Source organism: Antechinus flavipes, chromosome 5, assembly GCF_016432865.1.
Source record: "Antechinus flavipes isolate AdamAnt ecotype Samford, QLD, Australia chromosome 5, AdamAnt_v2, whole genome shotgun sequence".
Taxonomy (NCBI): Eukaryota; Metazoa; Chordata; class Mammalia; order Dasyuromorphia; family Dasyuridae; genus Antechinus; species Antechinus flavipes.
The window spans coordinates 225,214,597-225,239,447 of record NC_067402.1 but is presented as its reverse complement, the minus strand read 5'-3'; the positions used below and the strand labels follow the sequence as shown (position 1 = coordinate 225,239,447).

At 39.7% G+C, this 24,851-nt stretch overlaps 1 protein-coding gene across 1 annotated transcript; it reads left to right on the top strand.

The window, feature by feature from the left end:
- Positions 1–1,300: 1,300 nt before the first annotated feature.
- On the top strand, positions 1,301–19,870 carry KRT7 (keratin 7). The gene is made up of 9 exons (XM_052001154.1): positions 1,301–1,773; positions 4,474–4,685; positions 6,958–7,018; positions 8,786–8,881; positions 10,866–11,030; positions 11,636–11,761; positions 13,243–13,463; positions 16,346–16,380; positions 19,418–19,870. The coding sequence occupies exons 1-9, from the start codon at positions 1,399–1,401 to the stop codon at positions 19,579–19,581; spliced, it is 1,455 nt and encodes a 484-aa protein (XP_051857114.1). The 5' UTR covers positions 1,301–1,398; the 3' UTR covers positions 19,582–19,870.
- Positions 19,871–24,851: the final 4,981 nt, after the last annotated feature.

Below are 24,851 nucleotides of genomic sequence, written 5' to 3'. Positions count from 1 at the left end.
CTGGCAGACAATATTCAAGACTCTTGGGAAGGTGGGGGGTGGTGGTCTTTTATTTGGAGGTGGGGGGGTGGGATGATAAGGATGATGGAGGGAGGTTGTCCTGCTCTGCTTTTTCACAGGGGAGTGAAGCAATAGTTAGGAATGGCTCTGAGCCCCAGATATCCAGTAAAAGAGAAAACCTTCCTGTGCTCTCCTTGCAGAACAGTCTAATCTCCCTTCTATCGATTTCCCTAGCAGAACATTCCATCTTCCATTCATTTCCTCCCCCACCCCACTGAACCATGTATGAATGTCTTTGTGTGAATGAGAATGTGTGTATGACTGGGACATGAGGCAGATTTTCCCAGCATATCTGACCACAGCTTCCTACAAGGGGAGGGAACTGAGAGTTAAGAACCAGAATGGTAAAGAGAGAGGGAGGTAAAAGTGGGACCCTACCTAAAGTACTTCTTAAGTGGAAATTCAGACCTGGGGGTGGAAATGCTCAGGTATACCTGTTAGACTAGAGGCTGAATCCAGCTCTAGGGCCCCGGAATAAGGGGTCACCTTGCTTAAGAGGTGAGCTGTCCCTCAGGGAAGAGGATACCCCTGAAGCAAGGTAGGGATGGGATTATCTTCAGGGCCCCAGTGTCTACACATAATCTTATCTTTTCCCCTCACCACTATCACCACTTCAGTCCCAGATTGAGACACCTCAGGTCAGGGAGTGTGGGGCTTAGCTTTGGAAGGAATCTTGAGGTCATAGACTCCAAATCCTTCATTTTCTAAATAAGGGAACTGAAGACCATAATGAATGAATATTCTTGCCACTGATCCACTTTGTCAACCTTGCTCCACATCCACCCATCTTGTCCCAAAAGTAAAAAATTCCTCCCTAGAAGTTTTAACAAATCCTTTCCCCGTCTTCTCAGAGTTACCAGACTTCCCTTTTTTTCGATCTTTATCTCTATCTTTGTATCCTGAATGGAGGTACTGTGTCCCCCATCAAATGAGATCTCCCAGATGGCAGGGTCAGTGTCTTCTTCCTTCAGGTGGTCTTCTCTGGGGACTTCATGATTAGGTGGTATCGATGGCAGCACAGGACTGGGTGTGGCTGGCCTTGAGACTACACCCCCCTCCCCTTCAGCCAGTCCCTCTGGCAGAAGTGGTCTGGTCTCTCTGGGGAGGTTCCTGGCAGGTTGAGAAAGGTGGCTGAAAGCCAGCCCCGCCCACCTACCTGCTGTAAACTGATCTCTCCAGCTGGCTAGGGGCAGGGCCAGCCCAGCTCCTAACGGATAAAAAGGGGCCAGGCACTGGGGGGGATTCCACAGAGTTTTCTGCTCTTGTTTCATCCAGGCTTGTCCAGCTGTATCCAGCCCAGTTCAAGGCAGCCCAGCCTAAACCTTATCTTCCAACAGAATGTCTGTTCGCTTCAGCTCCCAGACCTTCAGCTCCCGCTCTGCAGCCTTCCCTCGAAAGGGGGGCCAGGGGCTGGTGAGCTCAGTGACCACCAGAGGCAGCTCAGCCGGCCACATAGGGGGCTTTGGAAGCAGCAGTCTCTATGGTTTGGGCACCTCAAGGCCCCGAGTGGCTGTGGGAGTCCACTCTGTCTATGGAGGAAGCTCAGGGGGAGTCTGTGGAGCCAGAGGGGCTGGCATCCATGAGGTGACCGTCAACCAGAGCTTGCTAGCCCCACTCAATCTGGAGATTGACCCCCAGATCCAGCAGGTGCGCAAGGAGGAACGTGAGCAGATCAAGACTCTCAACAACAAATTTGCCTCCTTCATTGATAAGGTAAGAAAGGAGTAGGTTAGAGACTTGTGGGGTAGATTCTCTTTCCCTTTTCTTTCATTTCCCACTCCCCACTCTAAACTATAGAGATCTTTATCGCCAAGTTGCAGGATGGCAGCAAGGAAGTGGGTGAGGGTGAGAAGGCAGACAATGGACATGGGAATTCTTCTACCCTCTCACCCCTTTCTAAGGGCTAGCCTTCTGACCAACCCTTATTTCTCTAGACCCGTTCTTAAGTATCCCTTTCTCCTGGGAGTCTTTCCTGTCTTTCTACCCCACTTCCCTCCATCCCCAACATGATCTAAAACTAGGGGTGTGTCCTACCTTCCCCATCAGACTGGGAACAGGTGAGTTCCACTTCTCTCAGGAGTGAGAAAATAGGATAAGCTAGGTGGATAAATAGTTCCAGTACAAATCCAGTTCAGACACTTACTATCTGTGTGATGGTCGACAAATCACTTAACACTGAGTGCCTCAAAAAAAAAAAAGAATGTAAGCTCAGTGAAGACAGAAGTTATATCACATTTCTATTTGTATGTCCAGTGTCTGGTACAGTGCTTAATACAGGATTATTTGATTAACCAGAACTGAAGGCAATTGGGAAGGATCAAACTTAGACATAACTATTGTGATGTTGTTATATTAAATATTAGAAATATGTTAGATATATAAATTATAAATAAATGTTGGAAAGAACACCATACTTGGAAGCAGGCACTGTGGATCCTGGCTCTGATAGTGACCATCTGACCATCCATAATTCAGTAACTTTGCATTTCAGTCTCTGCCACTTTCAAATGGGGCTAATGATGCATGTCCCCACTGACTCCCAGAGCTGTTATGAAGAACATGCTTTGGTTGCTTTACGCAATGAAGAAGTTTTGAGTTAGCATTGTTCTGTGGACAAAAGCCAGGAGGGATGTAGCGGAGAGTGCTGGCCTTGTAATCACTGGACCTGAACTCAGATCATGCTTCTATACTCACTGTCTGCTTGACCTTGTTTTAGTCATTTATTCCCTTTTGAACCTCAGCCCCCCCATCTCTAAATTGAAGGAATTGGGCCAGATAGTAGCAAATGATCTACATCAGATCTATATGTATCTGAAAAAGAATTCAGAATTGGAGGGGTACCAAGAGAGCTGGGCCATGAAAAGAGGATGAGGAAGGGCTGAGGTTTGATTGCTTTCTTTGGAGGGCAATTCTGGGTGATTTCATATATCCTCATTCCCCTCTCTTGACTTCCCCAGCCTCCTAGGAGACCCAGCTAAAATCCCACCTTGTTCAGGAAAGCCTTTCCCAACCTTTCTTAATTCTGGTGCCTTCCCACATTAATTGTTTCCAGTTTATCCTGAATATAGCTTATTTTTACACACTTGTCTCATTAGATGCTCTTTGAGAACAGGGACTATCTTTTCCCTTACTCCTCAGCAGACACTTAATAAATATTTTTTAAAATGACAGGCCTCTTTACCGCCCTAACCCAGATTTTTGGCTTTTGAAATACTTCATATTTTCAACCTTATTTGTCTAGCATTCCCTGCAGGAACATTCTCCTCCTGAAATGTCCATTCCCTGATCCTATTTCCTTCACTTCCTCATTGTTTGCATGATTCCTCTTACTTGGAATACTTGGCCCACATCTCAGTCCTTTCTTTCTCAATGCATTCTACCCCAAGACAGAGATCAGATTTCTTCTTCTTCAGGAAGCCTGCCATTTACTGGCATTCAGTATACACTGACTTTTTGTTCGCTATCTATTTGTCACCTTGAGTCTTGTCTCCCCAACTAGACTGTGATGGTGGAGATCTGGTCTCATTCACCTGAATTTTTCTATAATACAGAGCAGGAGACATGGACAAAGCACCAGATAATTGGGCTCAAGCCTGTGCTCTGCCTATGAGTAGTATGAGCTGAGTAGTGTGGTCCGCAATTTGTAAAATGGGTGCATGGCCCCAAAAAGTACAAAATGAAGGTAAAGAAAGTTGCTCTTTAAACCTTCAAATTCTTTAGAAATGTTATTGTCATTATTATTAATTATTACTATTATTATATTAGGGATGTCTGGATGATACAGTGGATAGAGCATTGAGCCTGGCAGGAATTCAAATATGGCCTCAGATACTTACTGGTGTGTGATCTTGGACTTATTTGCCTTAATCTATTAGAGAAATAAATGGCAAACCACTTTAAGATCTTTGCCAAAAAACTGCATAAACAGTATTGGCATATTGACCCTATGTGGTCTATGGCATCAGGAAGAGTTGGACATGACTGACTGAACAATAATTTTATTATAATAGTATCCCCAGGGGGGTGAGTACAGGTCTCAGGATCATGAATTCTGAGTTCAGCTTCTAGCTCTTTTTTGTGACTTTTGCTAAATCACTTAATTCCTACAGACCTCAATTGTTTCCACCTGCAAATAGGGATAATAATATTTGTACCATCTGCTTCACAGGCTCATAATGAGGAAAGTAGAATAGAAAGGCGAGTTATTAGCAATAGTAGAGTAGCAGATAGAGACAAAGGGCATATGAATATCGATTGGGATGGACCCTTAGATAGTAAACTGGAATTAGAAGCATGGAGTTCACATGATTAGGAAGTGTTTAAGAGCCTGATTTCAGGGCCAGAAATCTGTCCACTTTGTTACCTGACTGACCCACTCCATCCCTTATCATCCCTTCTTCTTTGGGTTCTCAGGTTCGCTTCCTGGAGCAACAGAACAAGATGCTGGAGACCAAGTGGAACCTTCTCCAAGAACAGAAGTCACCCAAAGGCAGCTGCATTCCATCCATGTTTGAAACTCAGATTGCCAACTTGAGGAGGCAGCTGGATGGACTGCTGACAGACAGGAGCCGCCTGGAGGGCGAGCTGAAGAACATGCAGGATGTGGTGGAGGACTTTAAGAACAAGTAAGTGGAGGGGCTCCTGGATGGGGGCACAGGATTGTGGGGCTCTATCTACCTAAGGAAGTAACTTCTCTCTCATGTAACCTCTGCTCTTATTACCTCCAAAATGTTGAGACTTTCACAAAATCTCAATTCTGAGAGAATTTAGAGACTAGTACTACTCCAATTTGAACCCTAATCCCACCTACCATAACCAAGACATCTCTTTGAATACTCTCCAGTCATGGGGAGCTTACCCCTTTATTAGACAACTCTAATTGTTAGGAGTTTCTTCTGATCTCAAACCTAACATTTGACATCTTCCATTCATTGCTCCTAGTCTTTTTGCCCATTGGGGACAAGTCTCATTCTTTCTTTCCCATAATAGTCTTTTAAATGCTTAAAGGAAGTTTTTATGTTTCCTTCTAAGTCTTTTTGGGTAAGTAATCCAGTTGCAAGTCAGTCTCATCTCCATCTGTTATATAGCAAGCCTAATTTTGTCTTGTTGGAGCTTCAAGAGTGACAGGTTGAAACTGTCTGATTAATGATTGTTTATTGAGAAGTCCTGAGTTGTCCCTTCCTCTTTTTCCCCAGTCTCCCTGCAAACCTGTGTATGTATGTGTGTGTGTGTATGTGTGTGTGTGTGTAGGGAACTGCTTTGGACATCAAAATCCTATGGTCTCTTTTGAAAATCAGCCCTTCTTCTCCCCTATATCTCCCCTTCCTAGTCCAAGGACCTTCCAGAGTCTAATAGAAATGAATCTCCCAAGTTCTTCTATATGAGTTTTTCTAGAACTTTGTATGGGGCAAGTAGTATTCTGAAATTGAGTTTTATAGACACTAGAATAGACAGGATCACAAAAGTGAATTAACTTTGTCTCACTAGGTAAAATTAGGTGTTGGAGAGAGAGGACATATGTTTTTCCTGGACAAGGCATGATCATACCTGGGGTGGTCCCTTCTATGAGTTGCTCTTGAAAGAGAGAGGTGCTTGAGAAGAGAGGATATTTTAATGTAGTAGGGATGGAATTGATTCAGATGGATGAAATCTTTCCAAACGAAATATGGACAATATTTATGTGAGAATGCAGAATAAAGGATTTCTGGAAAGGTGTCAGTGTGATAAGGTGGAAGGAGTAGTAGATAGGGATTCAAAAAGCCTGGGGTTCAGAGATGGGAAAATTGCAACCTCTTTAAGTCCCATTATTGGAAAATGAAGAAGTTGTCTTATTTGAACTTTTGGTTCTAAATCCTATGTTCCTAAGGGACAGGATTGTCAAAGTGGGTGAGAGGAGTCAGAATCCAACAGGAAACATGAAAACAAAAAAAGCTCACCTGAGAATGAACTGGGCATTTTGGCTAGGGGTAGTACCTTTCCCATCTCTCCTGGAGAAAAGTCAATAGCCCTAATCTCAGAGCAGGTGCAATGGAGACAGGTGCAAGAGAGAGATTCCGAGGGATTCTAAGCTCCGGATTCAAGTTCTTTTAACTTGAGGATTTTCTCTCCTTTTCTCCTCTTAGCTGCTAAAACTTGGATCTCTTCTGTGCTTTGTTCTATTGGAAAGCTGAGGAAGGGAGGGCAGGTGGAGAAGGATTCTGGAGGGTAGGGAGGCGGTCTGCTCTACCTTTCTGTTTGTACTACCTTGAAACAGCTGTTCACTTCTTTGTCCCCTTCCTTCCCCCCTCTGTCTCCCTCTGGCCATAGAAGCTAATTTCAAAGGCTAGGGTGGAGCACAGGGAAACCTTGAGGTTTTTTGAGCTATTAACTTAACCTCACTGAACCTCATTTTCCCCAGTAAATAGAAGTCCCTCTTGATTCTCTATGCCATGATCCTTCTTGGTGACTTGGTGACTATCCCTGAACAGGCTATCCCTGAACAACCATCAGATGCTTTCAACTTCATTACCTGCAATCCTATTTAATGTTTTGAGATCATCCAGTTATATAACACTGTATTAAATAAATGTCCTTTCTCTCCCCAACTCCTAATTTTACCTAGTGAGACAAAATTAATTCGCTTTTATGATCCTGTATATTCTAGTATCTATAGACCTCAATTTCAGAGAACCATTTGCTTCATACAGAGTTCCAGAGAAATTTAAAGATTACATTTCTGTTAGACTCTGGCAAATCCTTGGACTTGGGGGAGGGTAAGGGAGAAGAAGGGCTGATTTCCAAGAAGGACTATTGAAGGACTGGATCAATAGATTACTTTCTTTTAAGGTTCTTAGTGGGGTAGAATGAGAAACATCCTTGCTGTCCCACCCTTCTCACTCCATCTATTTCTGTTTTTAGGTATGAAGATGAAATCAATAAGCGCACAGCTGCTGAGAATGAATTTGTGATTTTGAAGAAGGTGAGTAATAATCAGTAATAATAAGAAGGTGGTCAGAAAGTGGCTAGCATATGTCCCAACCATGTGGTCAATATTATGGTGAAAAGACATTTGTGTAGAACAACACTGAGATATAGTTAGAAGAATGCTGGACATGGTGGCTGGAGGTCTAGTGAATACATATCCTGGTGGTTCTGATGTGGATTTCTTCTTTGAAACAATTTCCTTATGAGTGAAATTGGGAACAAAGTAGAATACGTTTTTTTGAAGTCAGCAATAATTTTGCTTTTGGATCCGTAGCACTTATCAATATGTTTTTTGTATAGTAGGCATTTATTAGATGTTTATTGGATAAGTCTTTCTTGAGCCCCCTTAATAATACTGCCTGCCAGCCATTGATTTTTTTGTGTTTTATTTGTATATGACTATTTTTGTTATATCTCCCCATCAGACTGGGAGCTCCTTGAAGAGCAGGAGTTACATTTTACCATTCTTTGTATCTCCAGTGCTTAACATAGTATCTGGCATGTAGTCAGCACTTAATGCTTATTGACTGACTGATTGTTTTGTAGCATTGCCATTTGCTTGTTGTGAGGAAGGTTCTTTATGAACTTTTAAGATACTACCTAAGTGTGAATTTTGTACCTAGGGGATTTTGGTTTTAGTTGTGACTTTGCCACCGAAGTGTTGTGTATCCTTGGCCTAATCCATTTCCCTCTACCACCTTTAGCTTTCTCTTTTGAAAAATGATTATCTCAAAGGTCCTTTTATTTTTGATGTTTGTTAAGATTGTGACTAGGACAGATAATGTCATACCCTAAGGTCAATAGTCTTGCTGAGGTAGAGCAGGGCATGGATGGTTCAAGTGTAATGATTTCCAGCTCTGGGTGGATCAGGTTCCTGTCTTGTACTCTGGGCTGTACTCCTAGTCTTGACCAAGTACCCCAGAAATGGATAAGTGTTCTTCAGAGAGTATAATTGGCTCAACACACACCCATCTTTACTGATGGAAAAACCAAGTGGGTCCGAATTTTCATCTTCACAAAGAAGACAGCACACATAATACATGTACTAGTTATATTAAAAACCACCATGATAATTAAAGATTATATTTGTAAGATACTTTGAACTATTCTGAAAGTACCTTCATTTCCATTATCTCATTCAATCCTCTCATAGCCTTATGGAGACATCAAGATAACAATTATTTTAAAACATTTTTTACAGATAAGGAAATAGATTCAGAGAGGAAAAGAAACTTTCTTAATTAAGGTCATGTAGCTGGTTGGTGATGGAACTGGGAGTCTAATCCTAGCTTGAATTTTAGGAAGAGATTACACTGCTAAACTTGGAAATTCAATGTATCTTAACCTAGTATTAAGATCATTTATCAAGTATGTTGGGTGATAGAATATGGAAAGAGTTTTGGAACTGGATTCAGAAGATCTGGATTTCAATTTTGGCTCTGCTACTTTATGTGACTTTTGCTAAGTTACTATAATTCTCTGAGCCTTCTTTATAAAAGTGGGAGGTTGATTCTATGACCTCAATGCTCCTTTCTAGCTCTTGTCATGCTGATCCAACAATCGAACACCTCTGTGATTAAGAATAACCAATAGCACTTGGTTATCCGGGAGATAGCCTGTCTTCAAGTAAAGGGGACATACATGTATAAGCCATGATCTTAAATAAAAATGCAGTCAGTAAAATCATTTGGGTGGCAGTGGTTCAATGTGGCTGCTCCTAGTCTTGTGGACTCATGCTGTGTTCCTTTCTCTGACACTCCAGGATGTGGACAATGCCTATATGAATAAGGTAGAGCTTGAAGCCAAGGTGGATGCTCTGACTGATGAGATCAACTTCCTGAAAGCACTTTATGAAATGGTAAGTACTTCTGGGAGAATGAGATTCTTAGGAACTGAAATTGGGAGATCATTTGCTTTGGGACAGAATGACACCTGACCAGATATCTTGTAGAGAGTTGGGTTTTGGTGTATATATGTGTGCATATACATGCTGGTAATTCTTTATACTATTCTACTAGGTGATAAGGACTTATGTCAAGGAAGGTTCATATTCCCTCAATCAGACTTTATGTGGGTTACACATTTGGTCATCATTTCTTTTTTTTTTTCCTTTTTTTTTTATTGAAAAACGTATGCAAGGATGATCTTTCAATACTGATCCTTGAAAAACTTATGTTCCAGTTTTCCCACCTTCACTCCACTTCCTCCCCTAGATGGCAAGTAATCCAATATATGTTAAACATGGTAAAAAATATGTTAAATCGAATATAGGCATATATATTTATACAATTATCATGCTGCACAAGAGAAATCAGATCAAAGAGGAAAAAAAGAGAAAGAAAATAAAATTCAAGCAAATCACAACTAAAAGAGTGAAAATGCTATGTTCTGATCCATCCTCAGTTCCCACAATCCTCTCTCTGGGTGTAGATGGCTCTCATAATCACAAGAACATTGGAATTGGCCTGAATCATCTCATTTGTTGAAAAGAGCCACATAAACAGAATTGATCATCATATAATCTTATTGTTGTGGGGTCATCATTTCTAAAGCTGTTACATCAGTGATATTTTATCATTTTATATCATCTTAGAGTTGAGAACATAGGAAGAAATAAGGGAAACTGGGTAGGGTCAGTTATGGAAAGTATCGGAAGTCATGTGTTATATATGGAAAGAGAAAAGGAAAAAGTGGAATTGTAAGTGCAAATGGAGGAGGAATTGACCTGGGCTGAGAGGAAATTGGAGAGACTTCCAAGTTCTTTATATGTATGGAGCTAAAAGCCAGTTAGGATGAAACAGGAGTCTAGTCAACATGGAAGGGGTTTGTGTAGCTGAAGACTTAACATTTGTACATTGAACAACCATTTCATGAGAAGTCTGAGGTGACCGGGGTTTTAGAATATGCTGCATTATTTGTTCACATTCCTTTCTTCTGTCACTATTTTTGCTGATTCTTTCCTACCTATTTCTAATCAGTTCTCACACTCTGACTCCAATCTTTTTTATACACTCTTTCCTTCCATAGAACCATGTACATTCTCATCAGATCAACTTAACTGTTCCTTGTGTGTCTTGGTGGAGATGTGGAGAACTGGACGCATAATGTTCATAGAATCAATTAGTGTGTGTGTGTGTGTGTGTGTGTGTGTGTGTGTGTGTGTATGTGTGCGCCCCTAATTCAAAGACAAGCTTACACGTAACTTTTCTGTACAGCAGAATTACAAGCAGAAATCTAATTCTTAAAGGTGTTGAAAAGATCTTCTCTATCTATGTCTCTCAACACTTTTGTCCTCCCAGTCTCCTTGTATCTTTAGGTATCTCTGTTTAATCTCATATCTCTCTGAGTCTCTCTTTAAGTTTATCCCTTGCAATATCTTAGTATTGTGCTAGAATTGTGGTCAGGAAAACCTGAATTCAAATCTTGCCACTGACCACATAAGCTGTTTAATCTTTCTGAGCCTCAGAAAAGCTCATCAATAAAATGAGGATCACAATACTTGCAGTGCCTCCTGTGTAGGCTTACTATAAGCCTCAAAGAAAATAACATGTAAGCTATTTTGAAAATTTTAAAGTGTTATATAAATGCTCACTAGCTTACCATGCCTATTGTTGCTTGATTTCTTTTAATATTTCTCTTGGTATCTGTCCCCTCTCTTTCTTCATTTCTCTCTCAGTATGGCTGTGGGTATTGTTATCTTGTAATGTCTTATCTTTGTTTTGCTGCCTTTCTCTTTGCTTCATTTCCCTTGATTCTTCTTCTTAACTCTGACCTAATGGAAGCTGGGAGGAGGAGAGGCTCTGCCCACTGCTCCCTGCCCATAACTGTCCAAATTTCTACAGGAGCTGAATGAGCTGCAGGCCCAGATCTCAGACACTTCTGTGGTCCTCTCCATGGACAATAGTCGTAACCTGGACCTGGACGGCATCATTGCTGAGGTTAAAGCTCAGTATGAGGACATTGCCAACCGTAGCCGAGCTGAAGCTGAATCCTGGTACCAGGCTAAGGTGAATGGGGCTTTGGGGTTGGTTCAAATCCTCCATCTGGTGAGGACCTGTAGGAGTCAAACTAGTAATTCCCCTCACCCACTCAGTTTGGACACAGATTTATTCTTTAAAAAAAAAAACAGAAAAAAAATTTAAAAGGCCCAAAGTACTATTCTTCAAGACTAAAGATGTAATAACCTTCTTCACATACTAGTCAGCCTCAAACAGGAATTTTCAGTCCATAGTGTCACAGTAGGATATCATTTGGTCTTCTTGGGTCCAGAAAAGATAATAGATACTACATATAAATGTTAGCTATTATTAATAATTATTATTGTTACACAATAAAGTGTCATGTGAAATCAGAGAGAGAGCATTACTAAAAAAGGGATTTAGGAAAGACTTCACAGAAGAACTAAGTATGCATTGAGCTTCCAAACATAGGTAGGACTTCAGCAGGTGATGGGAAGGGAGGCCATTCTGATAAAAGGCTTTATAATGAAGAGAAGATTGTTGGGGAGGCACACCTGGTGGCTGAGCAGGTAAAACTGAGGACTGCCTCCTTGACCTTTGAATGAATCATTCATTGTCTTTTGTCACCTCATGTCATTCTCTCGTTTTTTTAGTTTGAGTACCTCCAGGCCCAGGCTGGAAAACATGGTGATGACCTTCGAACCACACGAAATGAGATTGCTGAGATGAACAGAGCTATACAGCGGCTGCAGGCCGAGATTGACAATGTCAAGAACCAGGTAGTGTGGGGTCCCTCCCCTACCATGACTGACCAGCTTCAAATGACCAATATTTTGATTCCTAAAAGAATGAAAATTGGCATTGTAGGATTAGTGGATTTTCAGCATTTCAACCCCTGCTGAAACCCTATTTACTCTCAATAATTCCCTCAATGATTCTTCCTTTTTGCCTTCTGTATGTACTTCTGCTTTTTACCCCACATGACTCTATGGAGCACCTGTCTAAATAATTAGCACAATCCCATTCCCCATTCCCCATTCCTATTCCCCATTCCTTAAACTATTCTACCGTATCTTCTTCTATTTTAGTGCCTTAGGGATGAAATCCAGGTCTCTCTGTTCTAGTTTCACTTCTAGTTAGAGCTGCTTGTTCATTCTGGGCCTGAAGAGTGCTAGACTGGAGTATCTGTTAGGGAGATTCCAAGGAGGAGCAAAGGAGAATAAATGGGACCATTTAAGCTATCAGGACTGATGGAATAAACAGGTTCTTTTCCTCATTCTTTCTCTATCCCAGGCTGATCCTAATGTGTCTCAAGTTCTTTCTCCATTTCTGGGCTAGGACTCAGATTTAAGAAGCACCCTCAGCTGTCCCAGGGGTTCTATTCCAAACTGTATTTGGATTTGGATGTATCCTAGGAGGGATTTCTGGACTAATTCAGTGGTTTTGAGTTCTTCAAGGAGTTATTCTTCCAGAGAACTTAGAAATTCCTCTCAGGGGTCACAAATTGGGTCCCAGACCAGGAGCAGAGTATTTTTTTCTACCATGACTCTTATGATTTTATTGTTCTTAATGAAGCAAAAGGCCTGGGACCTTCTGAAGGCCCAGAGTTTAGCAGACCACTCTGGACATTGTAGTTCACTAATAATGTTTGGTAATTAATTATATCCCATGGGGGAGATCTGAGGCAATCCAAAGTATCTGGAGTATTTGGTCTCACATACTTACTCTGAGCAAGTCACTACTCTCTGGCTCAGTTTTGTATTCTATAAAATGTGGATAATAATAGCACCTTCCAGCTGTGATAATAAAATGAGAAATATTTATAAAGCATTTTGCAAACTTTAAAACACTATATAAAATGTATATTTATGTATCTATCACCTATGTATGCATGCACGTGTGTATATGTGTATATATATTCCTATGTATATTTCTCTCTCAGTCTTTCTGTCTCTCCGTCTCTCTGATTCTGTCTCTGTGTCTATCTTTGTCTCTGTCTTTCTATCTATCTCTCTCTTGTCTGTTTCTGTCTTTCTCTGTCTCTGTTTCTCTCTGTGTGTCTCTGTTTCTGACTGTGGCTGTCTGTCTGTCACTCTCTTTCCCTGTCTCTCTCTTTCCCTCTCTGCATCTCTGTATCAATCAAGGACGTGAGATCCTCTTTATGGATGCTATTGCAAATCTCCAAGCTGATGCCTTAAAACTTCTCTCTTCTCTTTTGTCCTTGTGCCTTTTCCCACCTCTCACCCTCTCTACCCAACAGCGTGCGAAACTGGAGGCCTCCATTGCAGAGGCTGAGGAGCGTGGAGAGCTAACTCTCAAGGACGCTCGGGCCAAGCAGGAGGAACTGGAGGCTGCCCTGCAGAGAAGCAAGCAGGAAATGGCCCGGCAGCTGCGTGAGTACCAGGATCTACTCAATGTCAAGCTGGCCCTGGACATCGAGATTGCCACTTACAGGAAGCTGCTGGAGGGCGAGGAGAGCAGGTGGGCATTGTGACACTTGGGGGTGGGAAGTAAAATGGGGTCTCCTGTGAAGACCTGTGAGAATCAATCAACCTGCCCCCAAACCCTTAATGTCCACTGCCCTAATGAATTTCAAGCCTCACAGAAAGGTGCAATGGACATTTCCAATGAAAGGGAACTCATGGCTTCATGAGGAAGGTTATTAAATTTTCAGAAGCTCTAATTATCAAGAAGTGCGTAAGCTGATCTTTAACGGATGGACTAGGAAATAGCCAAGCAGAGAGGATAACAACCACTACCACAAAAAGGGTAAAAAGAACTCTGCATGCTTGAAGTCAATACTCTGCTGTAGGGAATATCAAAAGTTTTTTTTTTTTTTTTAAAGAGAATACCAAAGGCATGTAGGTTACCTGTACAATTTTGAGTTTCAAGATTTAAAACTGTTTCAGTTTAATCTCATTTGTATCTCACAAAATTCCCATAAGGTAGGTCATAGAGTAACTATTACTCCCATTTTAAGATAAGCAAATAGACTCAAGGAGGGTAAGTGACATATAATGAATGGTCACACAGACTGTAAGTAGTAAAGCAGGATTTAATTTGTTTTGGGTCTTCTGGCTCTAAGTGCAATATGCCTTCAGTATTTTACTCTATCCAGTACCTATGAGTTTGTCTGGGGAGAAAAGGCTTAGACCAAATACATAATTAGATAGCAAGGTAGAATAGAATCAAAGGCTAAATTATGGGTTATATATCATCATATCTAAAGCTAAGGGAGTATCATCATCTGAATAGGATTGGTAAGGAAGTTCGACTCCTCCATTTGTTTCCTTTTTAAACTTTTATTGAGGATTTTTATTATTTATACCACAATTATTGATATACCTTCTCCCTATTCTCAGTAGTAAGACCCTCCTTTGAAATAAATAAAAACAGTTCAGGCAAACTGGATTTATCTGGTAGTCTTTAGAATTTACTCCTACATATGAGGAAACTCATAATCAAAGAAATTGAGTTATGAGATTTTATATATATAAATGTATATATATGAGTGGGAAGCAGTCCAATTAGGATTTGAATGCAGGTTATCTGATTGCTAACCTAGCATTCTTCCCCCTGTATTCTCCTAAGGTCCTTTTCAGTTCTAAATCCTTTGATTTTGTGAACTCTTAATAAAAGTCAGGATTGGGAGTAACTACTAACTTCTATCTCAGGGCGGGGAGATTAGGGGTACAGAGTGGGGAATGGGGTGGGGCTGTGTGTGAGAGGATAAGTGACCTAGTGAAAGGCTGGAGCAGTGAGAAATGTGAGATAGAACCTTTGCCAACTGTGGTAAAATGAGGTGTGTATGAGAGGAGGTTGAGATTGGAAAGGGAATTTCTTGGCCTATTGTTTTAGTCTTTTTTTGGAATGGGCATTGCAGTGTCAAATGGATGACTTTACAGTATGCAAATGTCCCCAAGAAGAAGAGGAAATTAAAGTCCCAACTGCCTTGGGGAAATGGGACAACTAGATTAGCCACTGAGCTTTTGGAACAGAGAACATTCCTCTTTTCCATTCCTCCTCATTTCATAGGATTTGGAAGTCACTTCCTCTTGAGAAAAGAATGATTTGTCATTAATGCTGTTTCTCAGAATCCACTCTCTAGCTTAACTTCTTTTCTCTAAAATCTCCAACCTCCAAATCTCTGTGCTCTGAGAGAATCTGTTATGAAAGGGACTTTAGAGATCATGAAGCTTTCAGCCCACATTCAACAGATGAAGAAACTGAGGCTATGAAGCATAGAGTAATTTTCCTCAGTGAATTAATGGCTTCTAATCTTTGTTCCAACTGAACATAATATTCTATTCTTGGAGGAGGAAGGACCTCACATAATAAGAAGCCCCTTTCAAGAACTAGAATATAATTCTTTGGTATCTCCCTTGATAAGTAGCCTTGATCCCCACAGTCTTTTCTCAGTGACTCCTATTCTTGGCTGCAGAGAATCAGAAGGTGGGGCAGGCCAGGCTCTCTCCTAGCAACTGTTTGCTCTGCAGAACAGAGCCAGAGTGGCCCCAAGGCCAACTGCTCCTTTCTAATGGGGTGTGAGTCACAATACAAATAGACATGAATGAATTTTTTATCTCATAACATCTGCAAAAATCATAAGTTTGCTTAAGGCTGACCCTTCACTTCCCTCTTCCTTTCCCTTTACTGGCATCAAGTTAAGCCTTATCGAGAGCCAGTTAATTCCCTATTCCTTCATCAGGTACAAAGAGAGTCTCTGAGATGTTGACAGTCTAGGAAACAGCCTTGTTGGGAGATGCTGAGATGGAAAAGAAGAGATAGATAAAGACTAGGGAGTGGGGAGCAAGGTTGCTAGACAAGACCATTCATTTCTTTTTCTTTCACTTTTCCCCATTCAACAGACAATTATTAAATGCTTTGTTATGTGTCAGAAACTGTGTCAAGGTGGGGAGATGATACAAAGATGAAAAATTACACAGTCCCTGCCTTCAAAGAAATTGTTGGGAGAGAGGATATGGGATTCAACATGGAGAGGACAAAATACATAATACAGGATGCTTGAAATAAAAAAAAAACTTGCCAGGAGAGAAATAATTTTTTAATTTGGGAGTAAAGTGCAGATTAATGGAGAAAGATTTAAGTACTGAAAGAGGTCTTGAGGGAAGAGAAGGAAAAGGAAGTGCTCTCTAGGCATCAAGCAGGGAATCAAAAGCATGGAAGGCATAAGAGAAGTGGAGATGGAGCAAGCACCAGATATTATAATAGGAGAGAGGGCATCAAGGGCTAGGATGAAGAGTACAAATTTGTTACCCAAAATGACTAGAAATATTATAGCTCTCTAAACGCTGGAGTAATATAAGTTCTAACTATCTCCCCCTTCTCTTTTTCAATTGTAGGTTGTCTGGAGATGGAGTCGGAAGTGTCAGTATCTGTAAGTCATTTGTTTTTGGAATTGAAAGTCAAATCACCAAGATCTAGGGTCAACTACCTCAGTCTGCTGAGTCTCCCAGCTGAGCAAGGAATCAGTGATCTAGATTATTTAGGCTTAGGACTTTGAAGCTATCTGCCATTGCCTTAACCCTTTACTATCTTTTTCTTGGCTGCCATAACTGGCACAAGAAAGCAAGTTAAGTTGACATTCTATATGTCAGCACAAGGTGTGGGATTCCTTGAGACTAGAAGTAAAGAGAGAACCTCATGGGTAAAAAATCCTCAAGTTTTAGTTTATGATCTTGTGTAAATTTCTCCCCAACTCCAGGCCTGTCAGGGATGCATGTAATAACCCAACACATGGGCCACTGGCAAAACCATGTAGAGCAAGATATGTATTAACAAAAACATAGGTCAGATACAATACATTACATATGTTGTGGGTGCTTATAGAGTGAATATTACTCAGGTATCAATCCTTACAACAAAGCCCATTACCTCTCTCCCTGGGTAATTATTTTACCTTTTATACCTTATGCATTCCAAGAAAACTTTGTTAGCTTCCTATTCATCCTAGATCTGGGACTGTGTTTTCTCCCCACAGAGGAGATGCTGCTTCTATGGCAAACTCATGACTCCACACCTTTGAGCAATCACAGTCATGAGCTTGTATATAACCCAGGCTATCCATCACTGTCTCCAAGCCCTATAGGCAGCTTCTGTTCCATATCTGGGACATATCTGAAAGCATTAGGCAGTACTATGGTGATTTTCAATGTCAGCCTTACCCTTCCACCCTCCTGCCTTAACCTGTTTGGCCAGAGGTTTGATTGATTGCCTTCTTGCATAGCCCAACAGATATCAGGAGGCAGTTTCCTCTTCATCTGAATCATCTTGGCTATTATCCACTTCCAGAAATCTATATTCAACTGAGCTAGCCCATCTTCTTGAAGCTTCCTTGGCCTACCCTAAATCAATCTTTCCCTGTTGGTCACTAAGGAGCACCAAGGAACCTTCAATGGGAAATATCTTCAGGTCTCTAGGGGAGATGCAGTATATCTGTAGAACTACTTACTTCAGTAGGTGTGAAGTGCTACCAAACTATGCTGCATCTTTGAAGAAAAAACAAGCAGAATGGTTTCAGAAAAACCTGGGAAGTCTTATATAAACAATGCAAAGTGAATTGAGTTTGTTATTTCTTATAGCATAATAATATTCCATCACAATCATATGACTAAAACCCACTGAAATAGTTAAATACTATTAGGATATTGCTTATATTCTTACTATCTCCTTTGAGAGTTTAATAAGTCTATATGCACTAGTTCCAAGGATTTGCTAGTATTTATAATCTTCAAAGTTGAAGCATGATTTGGTAGCATTTCCATTTGAGCACACTGAATATGCTTCATAATTCCTTTAGACATTCTTGTAACATTTAGAATTTTTTTCTTAATATTGCCATGGTTTTTTCCTCTATATTTTAAATTTTATTTTAATAAATTTTAATAATAATAATAAATTTTTAATTTTATTTTGTTAAATATTTTTTCCAATTAATTTAGGTTTTTTTTAACATTCATTTAAAAAATTTTGAGTTCTAAACTCTCTTTTTCCTTCCCACTTATATTGATCATATATGTGAAGTCATGCAAAAGATTTCCATATTAGCCATGTTGCAAAAGAAAATACACAAAGTAGCAAGAAAAATAAAGACAGAGCATGCTTGCATCTGTACTCAGAGTTCATCAGTTTTCTCTCTCTGAAGATGGAAAGAATTTTTTTAGCATGAGATCTTTGGAGTTGTCTTAATCAGAATGGCTAAATCTTTCACAGTTGATCATTGTTACAATACTTGTGTTACTGTGTACTACATTCTCCTGGTTCTGCTCAATTCACTTTGCATTATTCATACAAAACTTCCCAGGCTTTTCTGAAACCATTCTGCTTGTTGTTTCTTATAGCATCATACTATTCCATCACAATTATGCTATAAATTGTTCAGCCATTTCCTATTTGATGGGCATCCCCTCAATTTCTGGTTCTTTGTCACCACAAAAAAGCTGCTATAAATTTTTTTTGCACACATATATCCTTTCCCTTTTTCTCTTTCTCTTTGAGACATAAATATAATGGTATTACTGGTTCAAAAAGTATGCATAATTTTATAGCTTTTTGGACACAGTTCCCATTTTTTGTCCAGAATGGTTAAGTGTTTCTATTTTTTTTTACATCCCCTTCATTGTTTGGTCATTTTCCTTTTCTGTCATGTGAGCCTATTTGATAAGTATGAGATAATGTAATTCAGAGTTATTTTAATGTCCATTTTTCTAGTCAATAGTAATTTAGAATATTTTTCTACACATGACTTAATAGTTTTGATTTTTTTTCCTGAAAATTGTTCAAATTCTTTGACCATATGTCAGCTGGGAAAATCTATGATTTCCTCTTTGGGTATTTCCGAATCTTGTCTGACATATGTAGGATAATTTACAGTTTATTCCAGCACTCTGCTGCATAGATACAACTTCTTTCTAATCTCTGAGCTCCTCATCAATCTTGACATTCTAGAATGAATTTCCCAGATTGGGTTGGATTCAAGGTTCATTGGAAATAGACAAAGCTGAGGCAGGAAGGAAACAGTCAAGGTTGCTCTTCCCCCTTTCATGGAAAAGTACAAAAATGGAAGGGATGTTCCCCTCTACCCCCCACCCTCACCCCAGCAATCTGGCCAGTCAGTGCCTCCTTGCCCCAGGATTCCTAAATAGCTTTCCACTCCCTCAGTTCCCATCCTTTAGATGGCACTAAGCAGGCATCCTGTTTTAGCTCATATTCAATAGAACCACTCCTAATGATTTGATGTTAAGGGAAGAAGGAACCCTCATATGAAATAAATCCAAAGACAACACAAAATATATATTTTGACTGAATTCATAGCACTAGTGCTAGGGAATTGTCTGGCAGTACTGGAGTTATCTAAATAACTCATCCCATCATGGAATGGAAACATAGTGACCTCTCTTCTCTCTCCTTTTCAGCTGTGGTGAATTCAGTTGGAGGAGGTTTAGGCAGTGGAGTGAGCTTTGGTGGAACAATGGGCACCAATTCCCTTGGTTTCTGTGGTGGAGCTGGATCTGGAAATGTGAAGAGTTATTCCATCAAAACAACATCTTCTACTACTCGCAAGAGCTTTCGGAACTGAGCTCCGGAGCCATCGAGGCTTGAATAAGAGTAATGGCAAGAAAGAAGAGAGATTTTTCCCTTGTGTCCCCTATTTCACCCTTTGATCTGCTTCCTCTCTCTGGAGCTACAGTAAGAAAAGAGATATGGAGAAGCTGGATCTCTAGATGGCTTTTTTCCCCTTGCTTCATATCCACCTCACCCCATTACCTTTAACCACTATGTAGCAGTGAGAAAGTGGAGATTAGTGTGTCTTGGGGCCTTGGGGAATATCTGAAAAAACTCTTAATAAAGTTGTTCTGCTCAGGAAAGCTTGTTGTCCATGTCCTTGTATTTTGATCTTAGAATGGTGCTAGGACATCCAACCATCTAGGGGTGGGATGATTGATAAGTAATAGTGGTGTCAATATTGATGTTTTCAGAAACTAAATAGTCTGGGGACTCTGGAGGAAAATTCAATCTTTGAAGGCTTGTGGTTCATACACATTCCCCATCTCCCCCTCTTCTAATGTGAACCTCCATTTATAATATTCCCAGTCTCCCACACTTCAGTTACTTCATTAAATGATGACTAAACTAACAATAAAGAACACTGAGCTAGTTGCTAGGGGAGATACAAAGATAAATAAACAAGCACCCTTTGCTCTCTTTGAACTTATAGACTAGTGGAAGATATAACTGACAGAATAAAAGGTAGCATCAATTTTCATTCCAGTTAGCTGCATTAATGGTAGTATCATTGGAAAATCAGGAAGAAGATTAGGTTTTGAGGAAGAAATAAATTCAACTTAAGGTATATTAAATTTGAGGCACTAGATAGATACAGGGAGACATTTCAGTTTCAAAAGAGACTTTTTTAAAGTTTAAAATTAAATTAGTTTAAAACTGATCACAAATGGAATGACTCACCATAAAAGATAGTGAGTTTCTCATCATTAAATCTATGCAAGTGGAGCAATCACCTGTCAGGAATATTTCAGATGAAATCACTCACATTCATTGCAATTCTAAAATTGGAATCTATAAAGATGTCCAATGGGCAGCTGAAAATTCAGATCTTCAGCCTGCTGGAGAGATGAGAGGGAGAGGGAACAAGCATGTACTTAGTGCTAAATATTATCTGAAGAAGGTATAAATTTGTGACTCATCTACACATGAATCACCCATTTGCAAAATATATCCACTAGTGTTATTGGAAGGGCATCCTCTGTGGATGAGATCCCAGATCTTTTGGAGCACTGTAGTAATTTGCATATATAGTTGAAAACCAAACCTTGGGGAAGCAATTATGTAAAGGGATTTGGAAAAAGATCAGATGAATGAAGGAGAAAGAAAAATGGTTAGAGTCAGGAAAAGAACCAGGAAAGTATGGGAAACCAAGGGAATGATGATTCTGGAGAGAGAATAATAGTGTTAAAAACTGCAGAGATGTAAGAGAAGATAATGACTTTTTTTATTAGTACATTGAATTTGGCAAGAAATGATCACTGATAATCTTTGAGAGATCAGTGGGAAGCTCAATGCTCTAGTTCATGTCTTATAAGTGAAGGATGAAAGGACTTTGGGTGCTTAGTTTGGATAAAAGCCTTGGAAGAAAGTGGCAATAATAGTTTCAGGGATATTTGAAGGTTTGTCAGTTAGGTGGAGAGCAAATTGTTCTGCCTAACTCCAGGAGGACCAGGCTAGGAGCAATGGGTGAATTCAATGTGAACAAAACATCTTTAAAAATGACAGTTGTCTTCATTCAGAATGCACTGCGTCACAAAATTGTGGAAGCCCACATATAGAAGATGAGAATAGAATAAATGATCTCTATTTGGAATGGGATACAACTCCCCAAATCCATTTGATCATAATTGGAGGCCCAAACCTCGGCAGTTTATTGGGTAGGAGGCAGAATTCAGCCTTTTATGGGTCTGCTAGACACAGAGAGTGAGGTAATTCAACTTGGGTTATACATAAATCTCCATGAAGGTGGGAGGTTTTAGGAAAGCTATTTCACATGGGAAATAAAGTCTGGAAAATGTGGGAGCAAGACCAGCAAATGTGCCCCAATCTCAAACATAAATTTACTCAGATAGATTTGATGGTATTGTTGGGATGATTCTATCTCAGGCTGATATTTATTCAATTCAATCCATTATGGCAGGAGAAACTGATGAGAAGTTTTTTAATTTGCTCAAACCTTTCTGTATTGTTAACATTAAGCAGGTTTGTAATCCTGGGGTGTATTGCTGAGAATTTTGCCCATACACAAACATTAACTTTAACAGAACACACAGAGTCCCAAGACCATTGGAGCTAGTACCTACTGCAAAATAGATAGAAAAAAAAATAGAAAAATCCTTCCTTACCAATTCTTCTTTAATTCTAGTGCTTTCCTTCGGTTGATTATTTCCAATTTGTCCTATATATATATATATATATCTTATTTATACATGGCTTGCAAATTGTCTCCCCTATTGGTCTATGGACTCCGTAAGTTAAAAATGGATATCTTTGTCTTTCTTTGTATCCTCAATATTTAGCATAGGGCCAGGCACATAATAAGTACTTAATGACTATTTCTGTGCAGTATCTTCCTCTGCAGTGAATGGTCAGGTTTCCAGGATAAGTCTTCTTAAAATGGCCCTTTATAAGGGGAAGGAACTGATTTGGTTGAACTCAGATTGTAGCTGTTTGCCTGTCTTGGTGGTTGGAAGCCTGGAGATTCAACAATTATCCTAAAAAGAAGGCCACTTATGGATGTAGAATTGAGGTAGAATACCAGCTTTTTAACAATGCTGGGATACTCCTTCAACTAAAAAGAATAAGCTTTTTATCTAAAGATAGACTTTTTTATGATCTCTCCACTCTCATTTCCTTTAATTCAAGGGCTCCTCTCACCTCTAGCACCATAGAGGCCTGAGTTTAATCCTTAAGAGATTTTTTGCTTTTTTCTATATCTATTGATAAAAATCACCAATTTTAATTGTTTTTGTTCTCAATATGGCTCTCAAGGTTTTGGTTATTAATGTTCAAAGAATCCTTCATTAGCAGTATCCAGATTGGTCACAATGTAATATTTATAGAAGTCTATCTCTTTGTTGCAGAAATCAGGTCACTTTAAAAGTAATGAAAATATTAACACCGGACATTTAAGTGGCACAATGAGTAGAGTGCCAGGTCCAGAGTGAGGAAGACACAACTTCATGAGTTCAAATCCAGCCTTAGACACTTAGTAGCTGTGTGGGCAAGTCACTTAACCCTAATTGGCTCCGTTTCCTCATCTGTAAAATGAACTGGAAAAGGAAAGTGCAAACTACTCAATATGTTTGCCAAAGAAAACCCCAAGTGGAATCATGAAGAATCAAACATGACTGACAATAATACAATATTAATAAAATTTCATATACCTCTGGTTACAAAGCATTTTCCTTAGAAATCACCCAGTGAGATGGTCCATGAAGGCATTACTGTTACTTTTGATAATAATGATAGTTCACCTTTATATAGCATTTTTAGGCTTATACAGCATTCTTTTTTCTTTTTAAATCTTTTAATAATAGTTTTTTATTTTCAAAATATATGCAAAGATAGTTTTCTTTTTTTTAATTTAATTTTATTTAATAATAACTTTGTATTGACAGAATCCATGCCAGGATAATTTTTACACAGCATTATCCCTTGCAATCACTTATGTTTCGCTTTTTCCCCTCCCTCCCTCCTCCCTCCCCCCCCAAGATGGCAAGCAGTCCTATATATATTAAATATGTTGCAGTATTTCCTAGATACAATACATATTTGCAGAACCGAACAGTTCTCCCGCTGCACAGGGAGAATTGGATTCAGAAGGTAAAAATAACTCGGGAAGAAAATCAAAAATCAAATAGTTCACATTCATTTCCCAGTATTCCTTCTTTGGGTGTAGCTGTTTCTGTCCATCATTTATCCAATGAAATTCAGTTAAGTCTCTTTGTCAGAGAAATCCACTTCCATCAGAATACATCCTCATACAATATCGTTGTCGAAGTGTATAATGATCTCCTGGTGCAAAGATAGTTTTCAATATTCATCCTCGCAAAACCTTGTATTCCAAATTTTACTCCTTCCCTTTGCCCCACCCCTTCCCTAGAAGCAAGTAATCCAATGTATGTTAAACATGTGCAGTTCTTCTATACATATTTCCACATTTATCATGCTGCACAAGAAAAATCAGATCAAAAAAAAATTAAAAAGAAAAAAAAGCAAATAAACAACAACAAAAAGGAGAAAATATTATGTTGTGACCCACATTTGTTCCCCCCAGCCCTCTCTCTGCATGCAGATGGCTCTCTCCATTGCAAATCTATTAGAATTGGCCTGAATCATTTCATTGTTGAAAAAAGCCAAGTCCATCACAGTTGATCATCACATGATCTTGTTGTTGCTGTGTACAATGTTCTCTTAGTTTTACTCACTCCACTCAGCATCAGTTCATGTAAGTCTCATGTAAGTCTCTTCAGGCCTTTCTCTCTTCAGGCCATCCTGCTGATCATTTTTTATAGAACAATAATATTCCATAACATGCATATACCATAATTTATTCAGCCATTCTACAACTGATGGGCATCTTTTCAATTTCCAGTTCCTTTGCAAAGCATTTTTGAGGCAGCCAAATGGCAAAGTGATTGGAGCACTGGACCAAGAGTCAGGAAGATCTGAGTTTAAATTCAGTCTCAGATACTTACTAACTAGGCTGATCCAGAATCAGCCACTTAAATTTAGACTGCCTCAGTTCCCTCTACTGTAAAATGGGAGCAATCATAGCTCCCAGGGTTGTTTTGAGGACCAAATTAGGTAATAATTGTAAAGTCCTTAGCATTGTGCTTGGCACATAGGTAGCATTATGTAAATAAATGTTAATTATGATGATGATGAGGAGGAAGAGACTGCAATTAATAGGGTGTTGGCCTGGTTCCTGGCTAGAGAAGGCAAAAAGTTAACCTATTGGGAAGCCAGAAAGGGAATCCTAGATTCCACTGGAGTGGAGATGGATTGAGAGAAAAGACCACGGCAGGAGGCTGCAGGAAACGGCATGGAGAACTAGAGCCCTAGATGGAGATTTGAGACATGTGAGTTCTTATTCCAGTAATATCCTTAATTCCCTTCAACATGCCACTTTTAACTATTTTGAACCTCAAATCAGAGCCATAATATTTGATTGTGAGACAACAATGGTTGGTGAAAGTCCCATGGCTTCAGGACCTTTTTCCCACGCAAAGAAGTAGATGGAGGACCCAGCCCCTCACCTTCCTGGATACCACAAACCCA

What these genes read in the sequence shown, in the direction of transcription:
- KRT7 (XM_052001154.1), top strand. Translation starts at nt 1,399, where the DNA reads ATGTCTGTTCGCTTCAGCTCCCAGACCTTCAGCTCCCGCTCTGCAGCC. An exon ending in GTGGAGGACTTTAAGAACAA is followed by an intron (nt 4,686 to 6,957) that starts GTAAGTGGAGGG and finishes TTCTGTTTTTAG; the next exon opens with GTATGAAGATGAAATCAATA. An exon ending in AATTTGTGATTTTGAAGAAG is followed by an intron (nt 7,019 to 8,785) that starts GTGAGTAATAAT and finishes CTGACACTCCAG; the next exon opens with GATGTGGACAATGCCTATAT.